General features: G+C 35.7%; 1 protein-coding gene across 2 annotated transcripts; it reads right to left on the bottom strand.

Moving 5' to 3' along the window:
• Positions 1 to 752: 752 nt before the first annotated feature.
• On the bottom strand, positions 753 to 4,506 carry LOC142621106 (UPF0496 protein At3g49070). Of its 2 annotated transcripts, none has more exons than XM_075794418.1 (3): positions 4,388 to 4,506; positions 4,208 to 4,297; positions 753 to 1,854 (listed from the first exon to the last, which is right to left on the bottom strand). In XM_075794418.1, exons 2-3 carry the CDS (start codon positions 4,254 to 4,256, stop codon positions 785 to 787), a joined length of 1,119 nt encoding a protein of 372 aa, XP_075650533.1. In that variant the 5' UTR covers positions 4,257 to 4,297; positions 4,388 to 4,506; the 3' UTR covers positions 753 to 784. The 2 variants fall into 2 exon arrangements, with proteins under 2 accessions (XP_075650533.1, XP_075650534.1); XM_075794419.1 differs by having other exon boundaries at positions 4,208 to 4,284; positions 4,388 to 4,452.
• Between the last annotated feature and the right edge of the window lie 15,648 nt (positions 4,507 to 20,154).

Here is a 20,154-nt window from a genome sequence, read left to right as displayed (position 1 = left end):
ATTTAAAAAATGCAAAAGAAGCTTGTATGAAATTTAAAATCAATTAAGATTGTAGCTTTGGCTGCTTATTCTTTGATATATATATATTTTTTAAAAGTATCTAAATAATATCTGGAAAGAACAAGTAATAATCAAGGTTTATATTTTAATAATCTGAGACAGTTTATAACTGAAAAGTACTTTGCTAAACTCATCAATATGTTATACCCAATATGAATGTTTCCCAAATGATTGGTGATGAATTAGTTATACAAGAAAAAGAAGAAAGGAAATTTTTCTAGATAATGCTAATCAAATACAAAACCGGTTTTTCTTGATGTGATTAATGTCAAGTGCCTATTTATAACAGCCAAAGTTAATCCCTAAACATGATTAGTTCTTGAGTTAATTGGTTCTCATGTTGAGATAAATAATAATAATAATAAAAAAAAAACTATTTATAGTTGCACTTATAGCAATATAGCTATTTTAGCTCCACCAAAACACAAAAAATCACCATCCAGCAGTGGAGTTATAGCTATTTTTTTTAGCTTCATTGCTACAGTGCACATCTATCTATAGATGTGCATTTTAACTTAGAGCTAAAAAAAATAAAATTTATTCCCTACCCGGTTGTGTGTGTGGCTGTGATGGTTGTGTGTAGTGAATATATTATTTTATTGTAGTAAATATTTTATTTTATTGTGATGTTTATATTATTTTATCGTGTTGAAAATTAAAATAGATAAAATAACTGTTTGTGGTGTCAAATAACTAAAATTTTAATTCCACTACTGTGGATGCTCTAAAATAATATATCTAGAGCCATGGTGGGTTGACCCGGGTCCATAATCTCTTTTACAACAAGATTTCTAGCCCTGTTTATGGTCATGAAACACAAATACAAATGCTCCTCTAGCTCATCCAGCTGCCGGCTAAAGCTGCAGTCATTCTTCTTAAGCTGGTGAGCCACTTCACCGCTGGCTTGAACTCGGTCCTCTCTTCGCTCAAGCCAAAACTTAACCATTGTACGCATGTGTTCCAGCTCATCATTCAGCCTAGCCACTAGCCGGCTTATTGTTTCCAAATCCTTATTCAATATATAAGTCCCCTTGGCAGCCGCATCGAGCTGAGCTGCTGATCTAGCAAGCCTTCTGGTTGAAGCCAGCTCAAACGAAGCCGCTATAAGACTCGGGGCAGCCACGAGCAGAGCCATAGCATGAGCTGCAACTATTACAGTTAGTGAAGCCGTTAATGCCACGAGACAAATAGCTGAGCCACGTTTTAATCTGTTTGCAAGTCGAAGCTTGGCTCGAGCCTTGCCACGGCTTGACTCAAGTTGTTTTAACAACTCGGAGCAACTGGCTTGAATAGTCCGAACCCGAGTGGTTGATGAAGCGGTCGAGGCAAACGGGTTGATGAACTTGGATAACTCGATTAAGCGGGTCAATGCAATTGGTGACAATTGGGTTTTTTCGAGGGATTGAATAGTGGTTTTAAGGTGCCGAAATACGCCACGTGAATGATCAATATCTTTCAATAATAGGCCACATAGAAGAGAAGCATTAGCAGTTTGGGTAAAATAATCAAATAGGAGGGATTGGATTACGGGTCGATTTTGGGCCAAAGCTAGAATACGGGTAACAGTGGGTTGGTTTGGTTCCAAGAGATACTCAACAAAGAGGCGGTAAGATGAGAGTCGGGCTGCTGTAGTAGACTCCACTGGGGTACATGTGGATGTGGTAGTAGAATCTACATTGGGTAATGTGACGACACGTGTCCAAAATTCTATGTATGATTCAGTGCGGAAGGCATTTGCGTATTCCTCACGAACATCCACTCTGGTTGGTGGGTCAATTGAGTTAGTTCTGGAAGCTACATTACATGTCAAAAATAAAAATATAAAATTAACAAAATAACACTTGAAATTCTTATTTCTTGAAGTTTTAAGGGCATTTGGTATCCAATAGGTTAAATTTTATTGGTAAACAATGAAATTATTATTGTCATTATACAAATTAAGATAAAATTGCTAAATTGGAATAGATAAAGTATGAATCCTACAGAAATTACAAGAAGCAAACTCACAACATGGAGACTGTTAAACAAGGAGGTGACAGGCTCCAACAACATATAAATTTTTTTATGACTAAATTGAAATAAATGAGATATGAAACCTTTAGTAATTACAAGAAGCAAAGTCAGTGATCGGTGAACAAATTATAGTTAAAACAAATTTTGCTATAAAAATCATTAAAACCAACATAATGATGAATAAATAAATATTTAAATTCCCATAAAATAAATAAATATTTAAATTATTTTTTTGTGATTAATTACAAATTAGTCTATAAAATTTTTAGTAAAAATACTTAGCCATTTCTCCAATTTAGGTTTGTCCCATTTTGTTCCAATCTGGGCCTCTCATTCCATGAGCTTATCTTTTATCTTTATTATCACTTTCTTGATTTTTATTTTTTATTTTTTTCAATATGTGTTTTGATGTCAGTGAAAATGTTCGTATAAATTATAACCTTATTTATGGCCTGTTTGGTAAGAGATATTTGATAATGTTATTTAAGTGTTATGAAAATATATGCACAAAAAAAATATTATGAAAATATATGTTATTATTATTTAAACAACCAAAATTATTATTTAAACAAAGTATCAAACTAGATATCAATTGTCATGCCCTAAAGAATTGGGTGGGGGACTACGGCCCACCTCGTGATTAATTGTACCTTGAGAAGTAATCTAAAAAGACAAAAGCACCTCATTCTAGGCCCAAGTTCTAGTCCATTTGACCAGGTAAAAAGGCAAATATTTTCTTCTTTCCTATTTGAGCCGAGATCAGGCATTCAAACTCTTTTATGAGTTTTAGCCCCCCACAAATTTTGTTCAATTCTTGACCCGATTTTTATTTGGGGTCAATTTCTTGACCCGATTTTAGCTATTGATACAATGACCCCAACAAATTACATGTGTCCAGCACAAGAAAATAAACAATTAACACCATTAGGTATATTCAAATTGGTATTCCAAATAAATAAGTAAATAAATAAATATATAATGATTTTATTTTTTCTTATTTTGGGTATGATTTTAGGTGCATAAGATCACTTGTCCGATCAAAATTCATGTAAAAAATTGTATCCCATTTTTGGTTTCAATATACCCACCAAAAACACCCCTGCTAGCATAAAAACATGAAAGTTCAGGCAGCAAGTCACATGTTTGAAGAATTTATTATAAGTTAATACAACGAATTGCTTTAAATAATTCAGGAGAGAGATTATCATATTCCATTTTCATACTCTTATAATTCAACTAGTCGTAAACAAAAAATGTAATATAATTTTTTATATATAAAAATTTAATATAAAATTTTTAGATTAAATAGTGCATGTGTCATTTAAAAGTATTTTTTATTTTTATAAGTTTTATGTAATAGAACATATAATGTATTTCGCATTCAACGACAATACATATATGCAAATATATATGTGTGTGTGTGTAAAATGTAATTTAATAAAAATATTTAAATTACATAATTATAATATTTTTTTATATAAATGGAGAAGATGTTATTAAAATGATTTTTTTATATAAAATATACCATGTTCAATTGACTAATTTAAACATATTTAAGAATATTTTTTAAAAAATGTACACTCTCATCCATGGAACACATGTTACATGTTATATTAAGTTTAAAGTATCATATAAGTTTAGAATTGTAGCTTTTTCTTTTCTTTTCTAATGTAAGTATAATACCTATATTATTGAAACTTGAATTTTAAGGTTTTGAATATTTATAATTATTTATTGCTTTTTTAGTACCTATATCTCTAATTTCTAATACCTATTTTGTCTGTATTTTCTAATAAAAAACTAAAGAATTTAGCTCAAATAGAATAAAATTTCATTCCAATTAATCCAAAAATTAAGGAAAAATGAATTTTTGAGCCAAAAATTGAAAAAGTTAACATACAAAAAGAATTAATTTAAAGCCTAATTAATTTCAAATGGTACTAAATGGACCAAATTAGACAGAATGAACTGAATTTACATTGTTATAGCTTAAAATAAACATAAGAACAGTAAATGTTACTTTCAACTTTTAGATATTATATAAATTAAACTCATCATCTTCTTCTACTTTATTGGTTAGTTGTCCAAAAGCAAGGCAAGTTGATGGTCTTCAATGAAAGTAAACAATACTTACCAGTGCATGAAAGAAATTTTCTGACACGAGAGCTAATTCTTTTCCTCATCCGGGCTAGTCAAATGCAAATTTGAAAACTACAAAGAAAATCTAAAAAGAAGTTATTGGATATTATATATAAGGCAGAGGGACCAAAACATAAAGAGTAGCATCTAGCATGTATAAGCTGAAAATACTAACCTGTACGTCTCGATATCTGAGAGGCTCAAAAAGACACAGGGCTTCAATTCTTCTAACAGTTGAGGAAGAGATTAAAGGGAAAAAGTAGTCCTTATAGCCCCCAAAAAAAAAAAATTATGTTGTTTTTGCTTGTAAGGAAAATGGATTTGCTTCTGGTAGTGCACGTTAAGTCTTATCTATTATTGATACTTGAAGAAGAAAAATGTAGAATTTTTATTTTACTCAATCATTGCCATAGACACTTGTTCTGTATTTGGCTCCAAGTTAAGTGGGTGAAGAAAGCTTTGGGAGTGGGCCAAGTTGCAACTTCAGTCCTCAATGATAAGCTCTAATACGAAAGAAGAAGAAATTAGACACCAACGTAATCAAAGAAGATGAAATCAAGATACTAACATAATAAAAGTAAATACTATATACATTGATTTTTATTTAGAATCTATATTCAAGAAATTAAACTCGATCCCTTTCTAAGAGCACTTGTAGCAGTGGAGCTAAATAGCTATATAGCTATTTTAGCTCTACCAAAACACCAAAAAGAAGTATGCAGCAGTGGAGCTAAATCTATATTTTTTTAGCTCATTGCTACAGTGCACATCTATAGATAGATGTGCACTATTCATGAGAGCTAAAAAAAAATTAATTTTTTATTTTGTGTTCACATTACCTTTTTTATTGTGGTGTTTTTATTGTAGTGAGATGTATTATTTTATTGTGGTAGATATATTATTTTATTGTGATGTTTATATTATTTTATTGTGTTGAAAGCTAAAATAGATCCACTGCTGCAGCATATGTGTAGGTAAAATAGATAAAGTAACTTTTAGTAGAGTTAAATTGCTAAATTTTTAGCTCCACTGCTGTAGATGCTCTAACATAATTTTGGCCCCCTTGAACCAAAAATTAAATCATCCAAAATACAGTAACAAAACTTAGAGCATCTACAATATTCTACATTAGTTTGTCTAAAATTTTTTTTGTCTATTTTACACTAAGAACTTTTTTTTTTTTTTTTACACAATTACTTTTACAAAATATCCACATGAGACTGTCTATTTTACACTATTTTAATTTAATAATAACTTTTTAATTGTTTTTTTTACCTTTAATTTCTCTGGTTCTCTCTCATCACTCAGGCCTCTTGTTTTCTCCGTTCTCTCTACTCTCTCCTTCCCTCGTCTCCTTTCCTCATCTCAATGGTCTCTCCTCTCTTCATCCTCTCATCTATCAGCTCCCTCATCTCAAACATCTCGCTCCTCACTCCTCTCTGCTCTTTTTCATTGCCATCGTCGTCCTTCCTCTCTCTCAATTTGTACCACCCTCAACCCACCACTAATCTTTATCTTTTTTCTCGATCTGACCGAGCCAAGACCCCAACATTTCTCTCTTTCAATCTGATCGACAACAAGACAGAATCACTAGTTTTTTGGGTTGAAAGCTTTTATCACTTGATCTCACCCATGACCCGAACATGGGTTTTTTGGGTTGAGGTGAAATGGGTTGAGATGAAATGGGTTTTCTGGGTTGAGGCAAAGATTGTACTGTGATTTTCCTTTAATTTTGATTTACATTTTTGTTTATTGTCGGTTGATTTTTTTGTTAATTTTAGTTTAATTTTTTGTTGATTTTTGGGTCAATTTTGTGTTAAATTATGAGGTGTTGTGATGGGTCGTGGTGGTGATATGGGTGGTGCTAGGTTGCGATGGTGGGTGGTGCTGTTGTGGTGGTGGTTGGACAATGGTCGGTGGTCAATCAGTTTTGTCTGGTTTAGAGGAAGAGTGAGAGGGAGAGGGAGAGAGAGAAGTCAAATGGAGAAAGATGAGAGGTGAGAGAAAAAATATAAAATAATGATATGCGTAACTACAATAATCATGTATATTTGCACGATTATCATAACAATTGTGCAAATTTACACAACTTTAGACAAGCTAATGCGGAAGAATTTTGAGGAATTTTGGGGTTAAATATACAGATTTACTGGTGTGAATGCTCTTAGCTCAAAGAACAGCAAAAAATTTCCACTAACCCATTTTTTAGCATTTCACATAAGACATGAGATTGACGCCTGACTAATTATAGACACATGTTGTGTCTGTTTTTGTGTCTCATCCAATGTTCATATGCATTCGATAGAAGCCAAACCCATTCAAAGTTCTCTTTCTTTATACTCAATAAAGTTTAGGGTTTTTATTTTAACAGTAGAAAAGTTGAGCATTTGAGTGGATAGTAGTGTATGGTGAGTCAGTGACTTAATGTGGGTTGCTAAATAATAAATAACATTGTTTTATTTTTTAGTTTACAGTCTTTATATGAAAGAGAAAACAAAGAAGGTGATTTTGAGATTGGTATTCTCAACTCTATCCTCGAAGGTGATTCTGAGATCTCTACAAATGCTCTTTGGTATGGAAATTGCTTAAATTATTCTTTTGGTCACTTGATAAAAGACGTAATGTCTTCGATTAGTTCCTTGCAGAACTATTCCTTCTCGCATACCCTTAGGCAAAGCAACGCTTAGACTCATGTTCTAGCGAAGAGAGTGAAATTTTGTTCTAGTTTTCAAGTTTAAATAGAGTTTGTTCCACTAGATCTTTATCGTTGTTACAATTCTGAGTCGCAAGGATTAATTTAAATTGCCAATTTGGCTTTTTTCTTAAAAATAAAAATAAAAATAAAACAATTGCAAATAGACAAATGAAAATGCCACACACCCATGTTACGACCAATTGCAAATAGACACAATTAGTTTTTTTTTTTTTTTTTTTGAGAAGAGACACAAGTAGTAAGTTAATACTATAATTAGAACTACTAAATTTATAATTAGTTCAAAACTATACGTTTTTAGTCATGGTCACTTATAACTCTTAGATTAGCAACAAAGAGGACTTTTTGAGGTGGATAATTTGGTAAAGATTGAAATTATAAAGAGGTGTCATTTTATTGGTAATTACTAATTAGTCACGTAAAGGACTTATTCATCAATTTTAAATATTATAGCATAGTGGCTCTTTTATTCGTTTAATTAATAACTCTAGAGTCATAACAATTTTCAACTGCTGTGAAGATTATTATGTCTATAGTTTTACTCACCTTTAATAAGAGAAGGTGTCTTGGATTTACTTGTAAGAGATAAATTCTTTTGGTCAAAAGCTTCTTCTTCGCCTTTCTTTCTTTCTTTTCTTTTCTTTTTACCTTTTTATTTTATTTTATTTTATTTTATTTAAATCTTGAGTTCGTAGGCTGAATCTGAAGACTATCCTTTTTCTTTTTTTTTCTTTTTTTCTTTCTTTTTTTAACATTTGAGTTACAATAGACAGCCAAAAATAGATGTGCACTATAATTGAGAAGCCAAAATATTTAGTTTTAGCTCCACCAATATAGCTCCAATTTTGTAATTAGTAGTACTAAAAATAGCAATATGATTTTTTAACACCACCAATAATAACACTCTAATAAACTGAATTTAGCAATTGGACTTTTGGATTCAATCATTCAACTGCCGAATTCAGCATTAATTTGTATCAACTATCTTCTCCTTTTTAACGTCACACACCCTAACCACCCCATTCCATGTCACCATGAAATTTGACATTTTAATTGCCAAATTTACACGATTTCGCACTACGAATTGTTGATGCATAAAGTTTGCATTAAACAATTTGGACTTCTAACACCTGTTAAAAGGAGAAAAGTAATCTATGAAACCACTTCCACTAGGATGAGACCCAGCAGGAAGTCAATGATGCCTAAGTTAGAAAAAAAATAATTATATATATATATATATATAGAGAGAGAGAGAGGTTCTAGTTAGCTCAATTGGTAAAGTTTCTGATAGTTGAATAAGAGATTTGAAGTTCAATTCCCACTTACACCAAAAACCGATTGATGTCTTGGTCTGATGATAAAAAGCTATCATCACGAGCGAATTGATGACAATTCATATGTAAGCTCAAAAAATTTAAAATAATTAAAATTAAATTATAAAATAAGTAAATTTTAATTAAAAAATTACTTTAATTTCAGATTATTTAGAGTTTAGACTTTATAAGTTTTTATCTATTTATATATTTTAATATTCTCTTTGTGCTTTGTGTTAATTTCTTAATATGAGATATGGAATGAGTTTGATTTGATCATTCCTATTTAGGTTATATTTAATTTATGCATTAGCCAGCACAAACAATAATAAACAAAATAATTCCTCAATACTGATTTTTTTCCTAGTGATAATATAATTGAAAAAAATCAACACACTCACAAATTAAATACAAGAACCAAAACCGAAAATCAAAACAAACACAAAAGAGTTATAAATTTGAGAATAACAAAAATAAATAAAAACTTACATAAGAGAACCAAGAACTTAAATTGGTGTCCATTGTTTTACTTCTTTATAGTAAATTTCCTTTGGCATAATATCCTGTACGCAAATTCAAAAGTAAAGAACAATAAGTAAGATGAATTTTTTTAGATTAAAATATAAGCGTAAGTTGCATTTTGAAAACAAAAAACAATTTGGTTGTATTGTGTGCAATTTAATTATAGGAATGACGTATTGGTTAAGAGGGATTATATCAAAAAGTCATGGCTAAATATATATAAGTTCTAAAAATTTTGATAATAGATTTTTATTTGGAATAGAATTTAAATTTCTAAAATTTAGATTATTATATGATAAAGCTTTATCTAAATTAAATTATTGTTAAATCGTATCATTTAGGCAAGAGTTTTGTAGCTTAATATTCTAATAAAATATTAATTTAATAATATGCAACTTGAGGGGAAAAAAAAATTAAGTTCTGAAAATTTTGATAATTGACTTTTCGTTGGAGTATAATTTAAATTTCTAAAAATTAGATAATAAAGCTTTATCTATACTAAATTAATTTTAAATCTTATCCCTTAATCAAGAGCTTTGTAGTTAAATATCCTCGTAAAATATTAATTTAATAAGATGCAACTTGGGAAAAAAACAAAAATGTGGGTTGTGTGGGATTTTTAAGTTTAAAATTTTTTTATAATATACTTTTAGTTTAAATATAATTTAAATTTGTTTTAAATTATTGTTAAATCATGCAACTTGAAGGGAAAAAAAAAACATGGGTCGTGTAAGGACTAGATTTGGTTCCTAAGCCCAAAGGGAAAAAGACTTAGGCCCAAAGAGCTGAATACAATGAATTTGTAGAGAGTGAGTTGGAAAACTAGGCTTTAATGAATCAAAAACGACTATAGCAAGCCCAGATGAAAAGAAAACAAGAATACGATTGGTTGCACGAAGTAAGTTGTCCTCGACACGGTCCAAGGAGATTGAATCTTATATATATATGCTTCTGTTAGATTTTTGTTACAAGTTATATTCTTGATGCTACAGTAATTTTCTCTCTTTTTCCACGGGCCTCACTCCCTGAAGGGTTCCTCACATAATATAGCCCCCCTTAGATGATCTTGGCCATTCATTTGTTGACCATCCAAGCCACTATTTGAGTGTCTATCCCATTAGACACATTTCCAATCCCCTTGTGAGTTGTGGCAGCCAAAACAGCACTGTTCAGGGATCTTCTCTACATAAATGCAGCTAGGAGATTTGGTGGGATGCATTAAATGTGGTTAAAGCCACCAACTCTTCAGTCATATCAGTGCTAGTCTCTTCCCCAAAGCTCTTTCTGTATAGAACTACCTTCTCTGATGACGTGCTATTGACGCAAGCTTACAATCCAAGGGTGTGGCCTCCTCGGTAGTATAACAGTCTTCCTTGGCAATGGGTATGACACGTGGCGCAATTACCTTACTGGAATTCTTGTACCTCACAATAGTCCTCAAAACTCCAATTTGTTTCCTTACATCCAAGGAGAGAAATGGGATTTTGACCTTAATTAATTAATTTAACACTTTTTCTGATTCTCCTACGTGAGAATGTCGCTTTGGGTGTCCTGTAACTGTACTCGACACATTAGAGTCCACAACGCTTCATTAAATGCTCCAGACGGCGCTCTGTTCCCCACATCTAACAGTGAGATGGAAATCCTACAACTAACATTTCTCCTCGAATTTTGGGCAGGATAACTCCCACCCAAACCTGCCTCCTATATAAGGCACCTGGAGAGTTCATTTTTACCACTTTACAAATCTTCGAACTCTCTAGACTTCCCATTCAAGCTTCCAAGATTTCCCAAATCCTCCTATTCTCGAGAAGCTCCTGAGGCGTCCCTCACCCTTATTTCTATAAGTTCTCATTTCTAGCCTATTTTCTCCTCGGCCTTCTACTTTCTACCTCTTTCTCTCAGATATTTCCTTCGCCTCTCTCTAGTCTGTTTAGATGGGTAGATTCACTCACCTCGTAGATTCTCCCACCGGTATGAAGGGATTTAGGGCTAAAAATCACATCCCATCCAGAGTTTCTCTACAGTACTGTGCTCTGAGGCAGTGGCACACCGATAGGAAGGAAGGGGAGGTCGTCATTCCTATGATTGCCTTCATAGAAGGAGGAATGACACTCCCCATGAGTAGCGTAACTAAGGATTACTTGTTCACCCATAGGCTATGCCCCCATTAATGTGCACCTAACCTATTTAGGGTCCTAGGTAGTGTAAACGCCCTTAATGCGCACATGGGCTTGAACCTCACCTAGCACGATGTCATTTGGATGTACGAGTGTCATTCGCTTGATGACTCCTCAAGTCTGGGTCCTCAGTCGTTAGGCTTATCTCGTGTCTTTCCAAGTCCAACAAGGGCATGAAGGACAACTACTTAATCACCCCTGGGGAATGGCACAACGGTCTTCACTGCCCAATCCAAGAGGGGGAGCCAAGTGGGGTGCCCTAGGTTTAGGTCCTTTGACGTGGGACTTAGTTTTATGGCTCTTTTTTTTTTCTAACTAAGTGTTCATCCTTCTAATCGTGATTTTGCTTCTCGGCTGTGTTTGTAGATAAAAGATATGTAGCTCCTAACATCAGACTCGTCAACGTCGAGGATCTTAACAAGGTGCTAAGAGCCGAGGTGTTCGTGAGTGAAGATAGGTAATTAAGGGCTGTGCACCTCATCCTCGACTTTGAGCCCTTATCCGATAATTTTCAGGAGGTTGGCAACGCGATCCGAGCAATCGATCCTTGGTTTGCCCGCATAGACGTCTCGGTGCCCGATTTTATAGCCCAAGAAGACATCGTGCAAGTTGATCAGCCTTCCTAACTTGCTCCCCTAGAAACAGCGACTCCAGGGGAAGAGACCGCTTCCTCACAACTGTCACTCGAGGAAGAAATCGACCAATTCCAACTTAAGGAAGAAAGGGAGGAGTGGGGAGATCCTGCCATCCACATTTTAGACGCAGAGGATGAGTTGGACAGAACCTTGGGTGTTCGCGCCCCCGACTTCATAGTCGCATGTATAAACAGCAGTACAAAAGAGGAAGAAGAGATGACCTTGAATAGGAGGAAGGGTTTAAGGGATTTCCTTGCAGATTGGGCTAAGGGAGAAACATCCAAAGACGCTTCGACGTCCCAGCCCTTTCCTGATCTCCCTCCTCCTCCTTCTCCTCCCACAGGTAGCCTGCTCCCCATACCTAACCTGGAGAAGAAGAGGAAAGAGAAGGATGGAGCCGAGGAGGGGGAGGTGGTCAGCCAAAAAGAGTTAAAACACCAAAAAACGGCTGAGGGCCAGGTGCGGGCCCCCTTAGTTAAGAGTAGGGAGGACCAAGATGTGGATGAGGTGCGCCACCAAAACCCTGCTTGGGAACTTCGGTTGGAGCTGGACAAGGCAAGGATTCCTCGAAACTCCACCATCAAGGAGTTCCAAAAAGGGCACGCCCATTATCTAGCCGATGCCCTAAAGCAGCCTATCTTTTGCCTAAGGACACCCCCAAGTAAATGAATGTTTGGGGCAAATCTTCACATACTCTTGTGCTTCCCTTTGCATACCTGGCCACTAGTACCCTTGAGTGAAGGCCCTATGAGATAGACATCTATCACCTGTATGACTCCCACAAATCCCCTCGTGCAACTCTTCCAAGAGGGGTTCTACTGCCTCGAGATGTACACATAGCAAGCAAGGTCCAGAGAAAGAGCATTTATATAATTTTTGATCTTTGGACAACCAAAAATAAGGAGTTTTTCTTTGCACCTTGTCAGCCTCTCATTTCTCCTCGGGCAAGATGTCATCCTTGAGGAACATAACAATATGATCCATTCAATTAGGTCCCACCCTAATCTGATGGACCTGAACCGCATCCTTCTTTACCTTGGCAGGTATACACAAATCTTCAACTAGAATGGCCCGAGGCAAACCTTAAGCTGAGAAGGTCGACAGCGTGGCAAGGGAATCTGCATGAGTATTTCTGCTTCTAGGGATTTGTTGTAAGGCGAAGAATTTGAATTCCGAGCGTATATGTTTGACCTGACTCAAGTACTCTCGCATCTTCAAGTCTCTGGCTTCTAATTCACCTTCTACTTGTCCAACAACCAGCGTAGAATCTGAAAACATTTGAACGCCTTTCCTCTCATATTCTGAACCATGGCCATTCCTACTAATAAGGCCTCGTACTCGGCCTCATTATTCGTGGCCAAGAAACCTAACCTTAAGGATTTCTCAATAACGATTCCCTCAAGAGATATCATAACCAACCACACTCCGGATCCTTTTTTATTAGCAACGCCATCAACATATACCCTCCAAGACAGAGGCTCTTGTAAAGAGGCCACTCCAACTGATTTTCCATCCATACCCTGCTTTTCTTCTTCTTCTTCTTCTATAGAAGGTTTTGCAAACTCAGCCACCAGGTCGGCGAGGACTTGGCCCTTAACAGAGGTGCGTGACATATACTTGATATCAAAGGCCCTAGAATAGTACCCTATTTAGCAATCCTCTCCATGTAGTTGGCTTTCCACAGTAGGGACTTGATAGGAAGTTAAGTCAACACCACCACTGTGTAAGCTTGGAAATAATAGGGGAGTTTACGTGTGGCATGCACCACTACTAATATGGCCTTTTCGAGTGGCAGGTACCAAAGTTCTACTTCGTGTAAGGATTTGCTCACATAATAAACAGGCCTTTGGATGCCATCATCAACCCGTATTAGTACCAAGCTAACAGCATGGGGAGCTATAGCAATGTAAGCAAACAGGACTTCGTCTTTCTCAGGCTTGGACATGATGGGTGGCAGATAGAGGTATTCCTTTAACTGCTGAAAGGCTAGGGCGCACTCCTCAGTCCACTCAAACCCTTTCCACTTATTTAACAATTGGAAGAAATGTCTACACCTATCTGCTGACCGAGAGATAGATTGATTCAAGGCAGCAATCATTCTCGTTAACTTCTGGACTTCATTAGGGTTTCGAAGAGGTTGCAAACTGTTAATTACTCTAATTTGATCAGGATTAACCTTGATTCCACGATGAATGACCATGTACCCCAAGAACTTTCCTGAAACGACACGAAAAGAGCACTTAAAAGCGTTAAGGTGCAGCTTGTGTTTCCTCAATATCCCAAAGATGTTTCTGAGGTCACTAACGTGCTCGAATTCTAACTGGCTCTTCACTACCATATCATCTATATACATCTCAATATTTTTCCCTAGTTGTGGCTCAAACATCCTAGTCATCATCTTCTGGTAAGTGGACCCTGCGTTTTTCAACCCAAAAGGCATCACCTTATAATGGTAGTGCCTAGTAGGAGTAACAAAAGTTGTCTTCTCTTGATCATCAAAAGTTAAGGGTATTTGATGGTACCCTTGGAAAGCATCTAAAAAGCTCATCCAAAGATGTCTTATAATGGCATCCACCAATTGATCTATTTGAAGCATGGGAAAGGGGTCCTTGGGGCACGCCTTGTTCAAATCAGTAAAATCCACACATACCCGCCATTTCCCACTTTTCTTCTTCACTACCACTGTGTTGGCTAGCCAATCAAGGTAAAAAACTTCTTCAATGGCCCCAGTCTACTTGAGCTTGATCACTTTGTCCCTAACAGCATTAGAGTGCTCTTTAGACAAGCGCCGAGGTGGTTGCTTTTTGGGGATGATGGCCGGGTTGACATTCAAATAGTGGCAGATGAAGCTAGGGTCCACTCTAGGGGCCTCGTAGGCATTTCATGCAAACACATCAATATTCTCTCTAAGAAATACTACCAGCTCTTCCTTCTCCTGAAGGGGCAACTGAGCCCCGATCTGAAAGAACTTCTCCCCATCGTCACTTATAACGACCTTTTCCGATTCCTCACACCTCGCCCCTTCTTCCATAAATGCAAATAAAGCCGGTTCCTTTGATTGCTATAAGCCTTGCTTAGCAGAGGCCGATGGCTCTTTTTTCGGCCTAGTGCTTGAAAGCGGAAACCAAACACTGTCCAGTCATAGACTGGCTCTCAACTAATTCCTCAACCTGGTCATTAGAAGGATATTTACCTTCAAGTGTAAGGTGAAAGAGACAGCGCCCATGACATGCAGCCAAGGTCTTGCCACGATGGCAGTATAGGGGGAGTAAGCATCCACTACAATGAAGTTCACTTCTACTACCTCTGACCTAGCCTGTACTGGAAGTCTAATTTGGCCTTTCAGTATGAGTACCTTCCCATCAAAACCTACCAAGGGTGAATTATTACTAGTCAAATCTTCTAGTTTTAGCTTCAACCCTTTATACAAGTCAGTGTACATAATCTCTGCCACACTGCCCTAGTCAACCAATACTCGTTTCACATCATACCCTTATCCTGAGGGTAACCACCAATGTGTCGTTGTGTGGCTGCAAGGTGCCAACCTTGTCCTCGTCAAAGAAACTCAGCGCTGGTCAGACTTCCCCCCTATTTCTCTTCGGCTCAAAAGAGGAGCCTTCCCAGGGTGGCCAAGCTATAGATAACACCCTAGAGGAGTGAGAACCAGTCCTTCCCAGGGCGGCAAGAATAACATTGATCATGCCCAGAGGTGGCTTTAAAGAAGCATCTCCTCGTGATCCGTTCCTTGCTTGGTCTCCCTGTGTGTTTGGGTGATATAAAAATTGCTTTAACTTACCACCTCGGACCAGCTGCTCCAGGTGATTTTACAAGGTTCTATAGTCCTCTATGGTATGGCCTCGCTCATGGTGGTACTAGCAATGAAGGCTCTGATTGCGCCTCACGGAATCTCCTCCCATCTTGTTTGGCCATTGGAAATATGGTTCATTCTTAATTTTCTCCAAGATTTGATGCACTGGTTCTCGGAACACCATGCTAACCATTTGAGCAACAGCAGCCCTAGATTGTCCAGAAAAATCCCTCTAAGGACAACTATTGTTGTACTTGTCCTGAGGGACCACATTAGCCTTGCCTTTACCCAGTTGTTGGCCTTCCTTAACCCGCTTATACTTATCAATGCGGTTTATGAGCTGATGCACATTACTAACTAGCTTACCCATCAATGATTTCCTTAAATCGTGCTCGGCGGGCAGACCGACCTTAAACGTCCTTACAGCTACGTCGTCAAAATCCCCATCGATTTCGTTAAACATTTTCAAGTATCGGTCAGAGTACGTCTTTAGGGTTTCCCCCTCTCGCATGGCCATAGACAGCAAGGAATCCAAAGGTCGAGGAACCCTACTACAAGTTACGAATTGAAAGCCAAAGGCCCTCGTAAGCTCCTTAAAAGAGCCAATAGAACCCTCCTTTAGGCCATTAAACCACCTTATCGCCACAGGCCCTAAGCTAGACAGAAACACTTTGCACATCAAAGTTTCGTTCTTAGAGTGCACAACCATTCTCTGATTGAAATGGCTCACGTGCTTCACGGGGTCCATCCTACCATTGTAAATTGTAAATGCTAGCTGAGTAAACCGCTAGGAGAGCCTTCCTTCCTTGATTTTTCGAGTAAAAGGTGACTTGGAGATCTGATTCAAAGCCTTACTCATGGCATCGTTGCCCGAGCCTTTACGTGACGGGCTTCTCCTCCCCCGCCTATCATGACGCTCCTCGTCATACAAAAAAGACTCACTGGGAGGAGTACTTGACCTGTGCCAGTAGCTTTTATCATTATTACTATCAGAAGAATGGTCAGAACTCAAAGAAGGTCATCTACGTCGCTCTCGGCACAATTTTCTTCTCAAACGATCAATTTCTTATTGCATGCTTCTGGTAGTTGCCTCATAAGAGATATGGCTCCTACCCCTGGACTGGCTCCTACTAGTATATGTGGTGTGTACACTGACCTCCCAGTCCCTTCCCCGCTCATTTTGACATTGGGACCCCACAGATTTCTCTTGGTTTGATGTTGAGCCTACCATACTTCTATGTTGTTTTCACTAGAGCTCCAGTAATTTCCCACAGACAATGCCAATTGTAAGGATTAGATTTGGTTCTGAGCCCAAAGGGAAAAAGGCTTAGGCCTAAAGAGCCCAATACAATGAATTTGTAAAGAGTGAGTTGGAAAACTAGGCTTTAATGAATCAAAAAATGACCATAGCAAGCCCAGATGAAAAGAAAACAAAAATATGATTGGTTACACGAAGTAAGTCGTCCTCGGCACGGTCCGAGGAGACTGAATCTTATATATATATATATATATATATATATATATATATATATATATATATATATATATATATATATATATATATGCTTCTGTTAAATTTTGGTTACAAGTTCTATTCCTGATGCTACAGTAATTTTCTCTCTTTTTCCCCCCTGAAGGGTTCCTCGCATTATATAGCCCCCCTTAAATGATCTTGGCCCTCCATTTGTTGACCATCCAGGCCACTATTTGAGTGTTTGTCCCATCAGACACCTTTCCAATCCCCTTGTGAGTCACAGCAGTCAAGGCAGCACTATTCAGGGGTCTTCTCCACATAAATGCAGTTAGAAGGTTTGGTGATATGCATTAAATGTGGTGACAGTCACCAACTCTTCAGTCATGTTAGTGCTAGCCCCTTCCCCAAAACTCTTTTTGTACAGCACTACCTCCTCTGATGACGTGCTATTGACATAAGCTTACAATCCGAGGGCATGGCCTCCTCGGTAGGATAACAGTGCTCCTCAGACATGAATATGACACGTGGCGCAATTACCTTACTAGAATTCATGTATCTCACAGGTTGTGTGGGATTTAAGTTTAGAAAATTTTGATAATAGACTTTTAGTTTGAATAGAATTTATTGTTAAATCTTATCACTTTAGTCAAAATGTGGGTTTTTTTTTTTTTTTTTAAAGAAAGAAAACGTGGGTTGTTATGTGAGATTTAAGTTTAGAAATTTTTTATAATAGACTTTTAGTTTAAATAGAATTTAAATTTGTTGAAATTTAAATGATTAAATTTTACCTAAATTAAACGGTTGTTAAATATTATTATCCCTTAATTGAGAAAATATATCCTAACAAAAAATATATAATTAATTTACTAATTAGTAAGAGTAGCCACTTGGCTTAACCATGGCTTCTAAGCCCAATTTTTATTATATAGTAATTGAACCATGCATCTTGAGGAAGAAAAAAAAAACATGGGTTGTGTGGAATTTAAGTGTAGAAATTTTTTGATAATAGGCTTTCAATTTGAATAGAATTTAAATTTGTTTTAAATTATTGTTAAATATTATTCCCTAGTTAAAACATGGTTTTTTTTTAAAGAAAGAAAACATGAGTTGTTGAATGAGATTTAAGCTTAGAAATTTATTATAATAGGTTTTTAGTTTGAATAGAATTTAAATTTGCTGAAATTTAAATAATTAAACTTTACCTAAATTAAACAGTTGTTAAATATTATTATCCCTATATCCTAACAAAAAATATATAATTAATTTATTAATTAGGGAGAGTAGCCATTTGGTGTAATTACAACTTCTAAGTCTAATTTTTATTATATAGTATATATATGCTGATTATTTTACAAGAACAATATTTTTTTCGGGGTGTTTCAATGTTTTTCTCGCAGCTATTCCTAGTTTAGATTTCCCAATAAAAAAATATATAGGCATGCTATTGTATTGCTTTTTTCTTGAGCCATTTCCTTTACCATGGATATAATTAACTCTTATTGAGAAGCATAACTTCCTCCATTATGGGCGATATTTTATTCATGTAATTGTTGCTTCTCATAATGGGGAGTAATGGTTTCTCTAAGTCGAACTCTAATGGCATAGTGTGCTCACGTGTGAGGGTTCTTGGATTATTTCATACACATTATGTATGAATGAATGTATTCAAGAATCAAGATATAATTAAGGGTCGAGGCTATTGTATTTTAAGAATTAAAACTCAAGTCTTTACATACAAATTAGACTAAAAATTATAATCATGTGAGTTCCAATTAGCTTTGTAATAAAGCCTCTTATCATTAAATAAAAAATCTGATATTTGAACCCTGCCTATATTGAGAAAGAAGTAAGAAAGGAATCCAATGCTAAAAATACCTCGTGTGTATTATTGAATGCTAATCATTGTATATATGCATAACAGAGTGATAAGAGAGGAAGAAAAACTAACTAACAGAAAAGAAAACTGACTTAACTAACTAACAACCATCTTAATTCATTAACAACTTCACACATATGTCACGTGCAAGCACTAAATTACTAACATCACTACTACAGGTCGTTTAGCTAACTACAGACCATCAACTACTTGTAGCTTTCTTCTACACTGCACTTCTTCAATTTATCAAGTCTCACAATAGCCTACACTAACAACTCATTGGTATCTTGATCTAATAATAAAAAACAATCATCATGGAATAGACACCATAGAAGAAAGTCCTTTTGTAGTGGTATTTTGGGTTAAGTAATGTGTTTGAGCTTGGTGAGAGAGTGTAATTAAAAGTGTGTTTGTGTTTAACTGTTAGTTTGTTTCTAAAAAAAAATATATAAATCAAAGAAAGAAGAAAACTTAATCCTAAATCCTAATTTGCACGTAACCCTAACATTTATCTTATAATCTCCCTTCTTATTTATTCGATTATTTCTTCAATATTTTCTTATCATGATAACATTACTAACCACAAGTTTTGGACCTTTTGGTAGTTGGAAGAAGTCATAACTATCCAAGTTCATGAACTGATCTTTACTCTCTCACCCCTTTTAAGTTTTAATACCATAATAGCTGATCTTTACTTGTGACTTAGATTCTCAAGCAAGGTATGTTCCTGAACCTAGCAAGTAAATGGATATCCATTACCATCTTTCTTGTTTTTGTGTTTGTGGAAGCAGCATATCCAAATCCAATACTCCAACTAAACAAGTTTTTTCTTAGCCCTATCCTCGTATCCAAACGCCATAATATTAGTCGCCACCACATGAAGAAGCCTAGCATATTCGAGCATTATTCTCTCTTTTGAAAAATCAAAGGTTCCCCACACGGCAGGCAGAGATGCCTAAACCCTAAAGCCACTAATTGCTATTGGCATCTTTCTTCACGTTACACCTTATATATCATAAACAAATGATGTCACAACAAAGCACAAGTCATGCAAGATACCAACCTTAAGATGCTAGGCTACACTACACTCTAATGTAAGTTATTTAAAATTAAAATAGGACATTTATATGTTTATATTCATTGTTTATGTAAATTGTACACAATTGTATACATTTGACAATATTATACATCATTCATGCACGTCCCTGCAAAAAACCACGGGTTATAATGGCGCGGCTTCAAAAACACATTTATATAATATAGAGTAAATTGCAAATTACACGCCTAAAATTTAAGAATGCTTAGATTTTACACCTTAAAATTTTAGTATTTGAATTTTACCTCTTAAAGTTTGGAATGTTTGGATTTTTCACCATGATGTTTCAGAATTTAGATTTTACTCCTAAAAGTTTGAAAGTGTT

The sequence above is a fragment of the Castanea sativa genome, chromosome 12 (assembly GCF_040712315.1).
Source record: "Castanea sativa cultivar Marrone di Chiusa Pesio chromosome 12, ASM4071231v1".
Lineage (NCBI taxonomy): Eukaryota > Viridiplantae > Streptophyta > Magnoliopsida > Fagales > Fagaceae > Castanea > Castanea sativa.
Note: the sequence above shows the minus strand (reverse complement) of the source record. Positions and strands in the feature narration are given on the sequence as shown.

Excerpts from the sequence above, each read along its gene's own strand:
- LOC142621106 (XM_075794418.1), bottom strand. The coding sequence starts at position 4,256 with ATGAGGAAAAGAATTAGCTCTCGTGTCAGAAAATTTCTTTCATGCACT. Across the intron at positions 1,855-4,207 it reads AAAATTTCTTTCATGCACTG|CTTCCAGAACTAACTCAATT; the intron begins GTAAGTATTGTT and ends CATGTAATGTAG.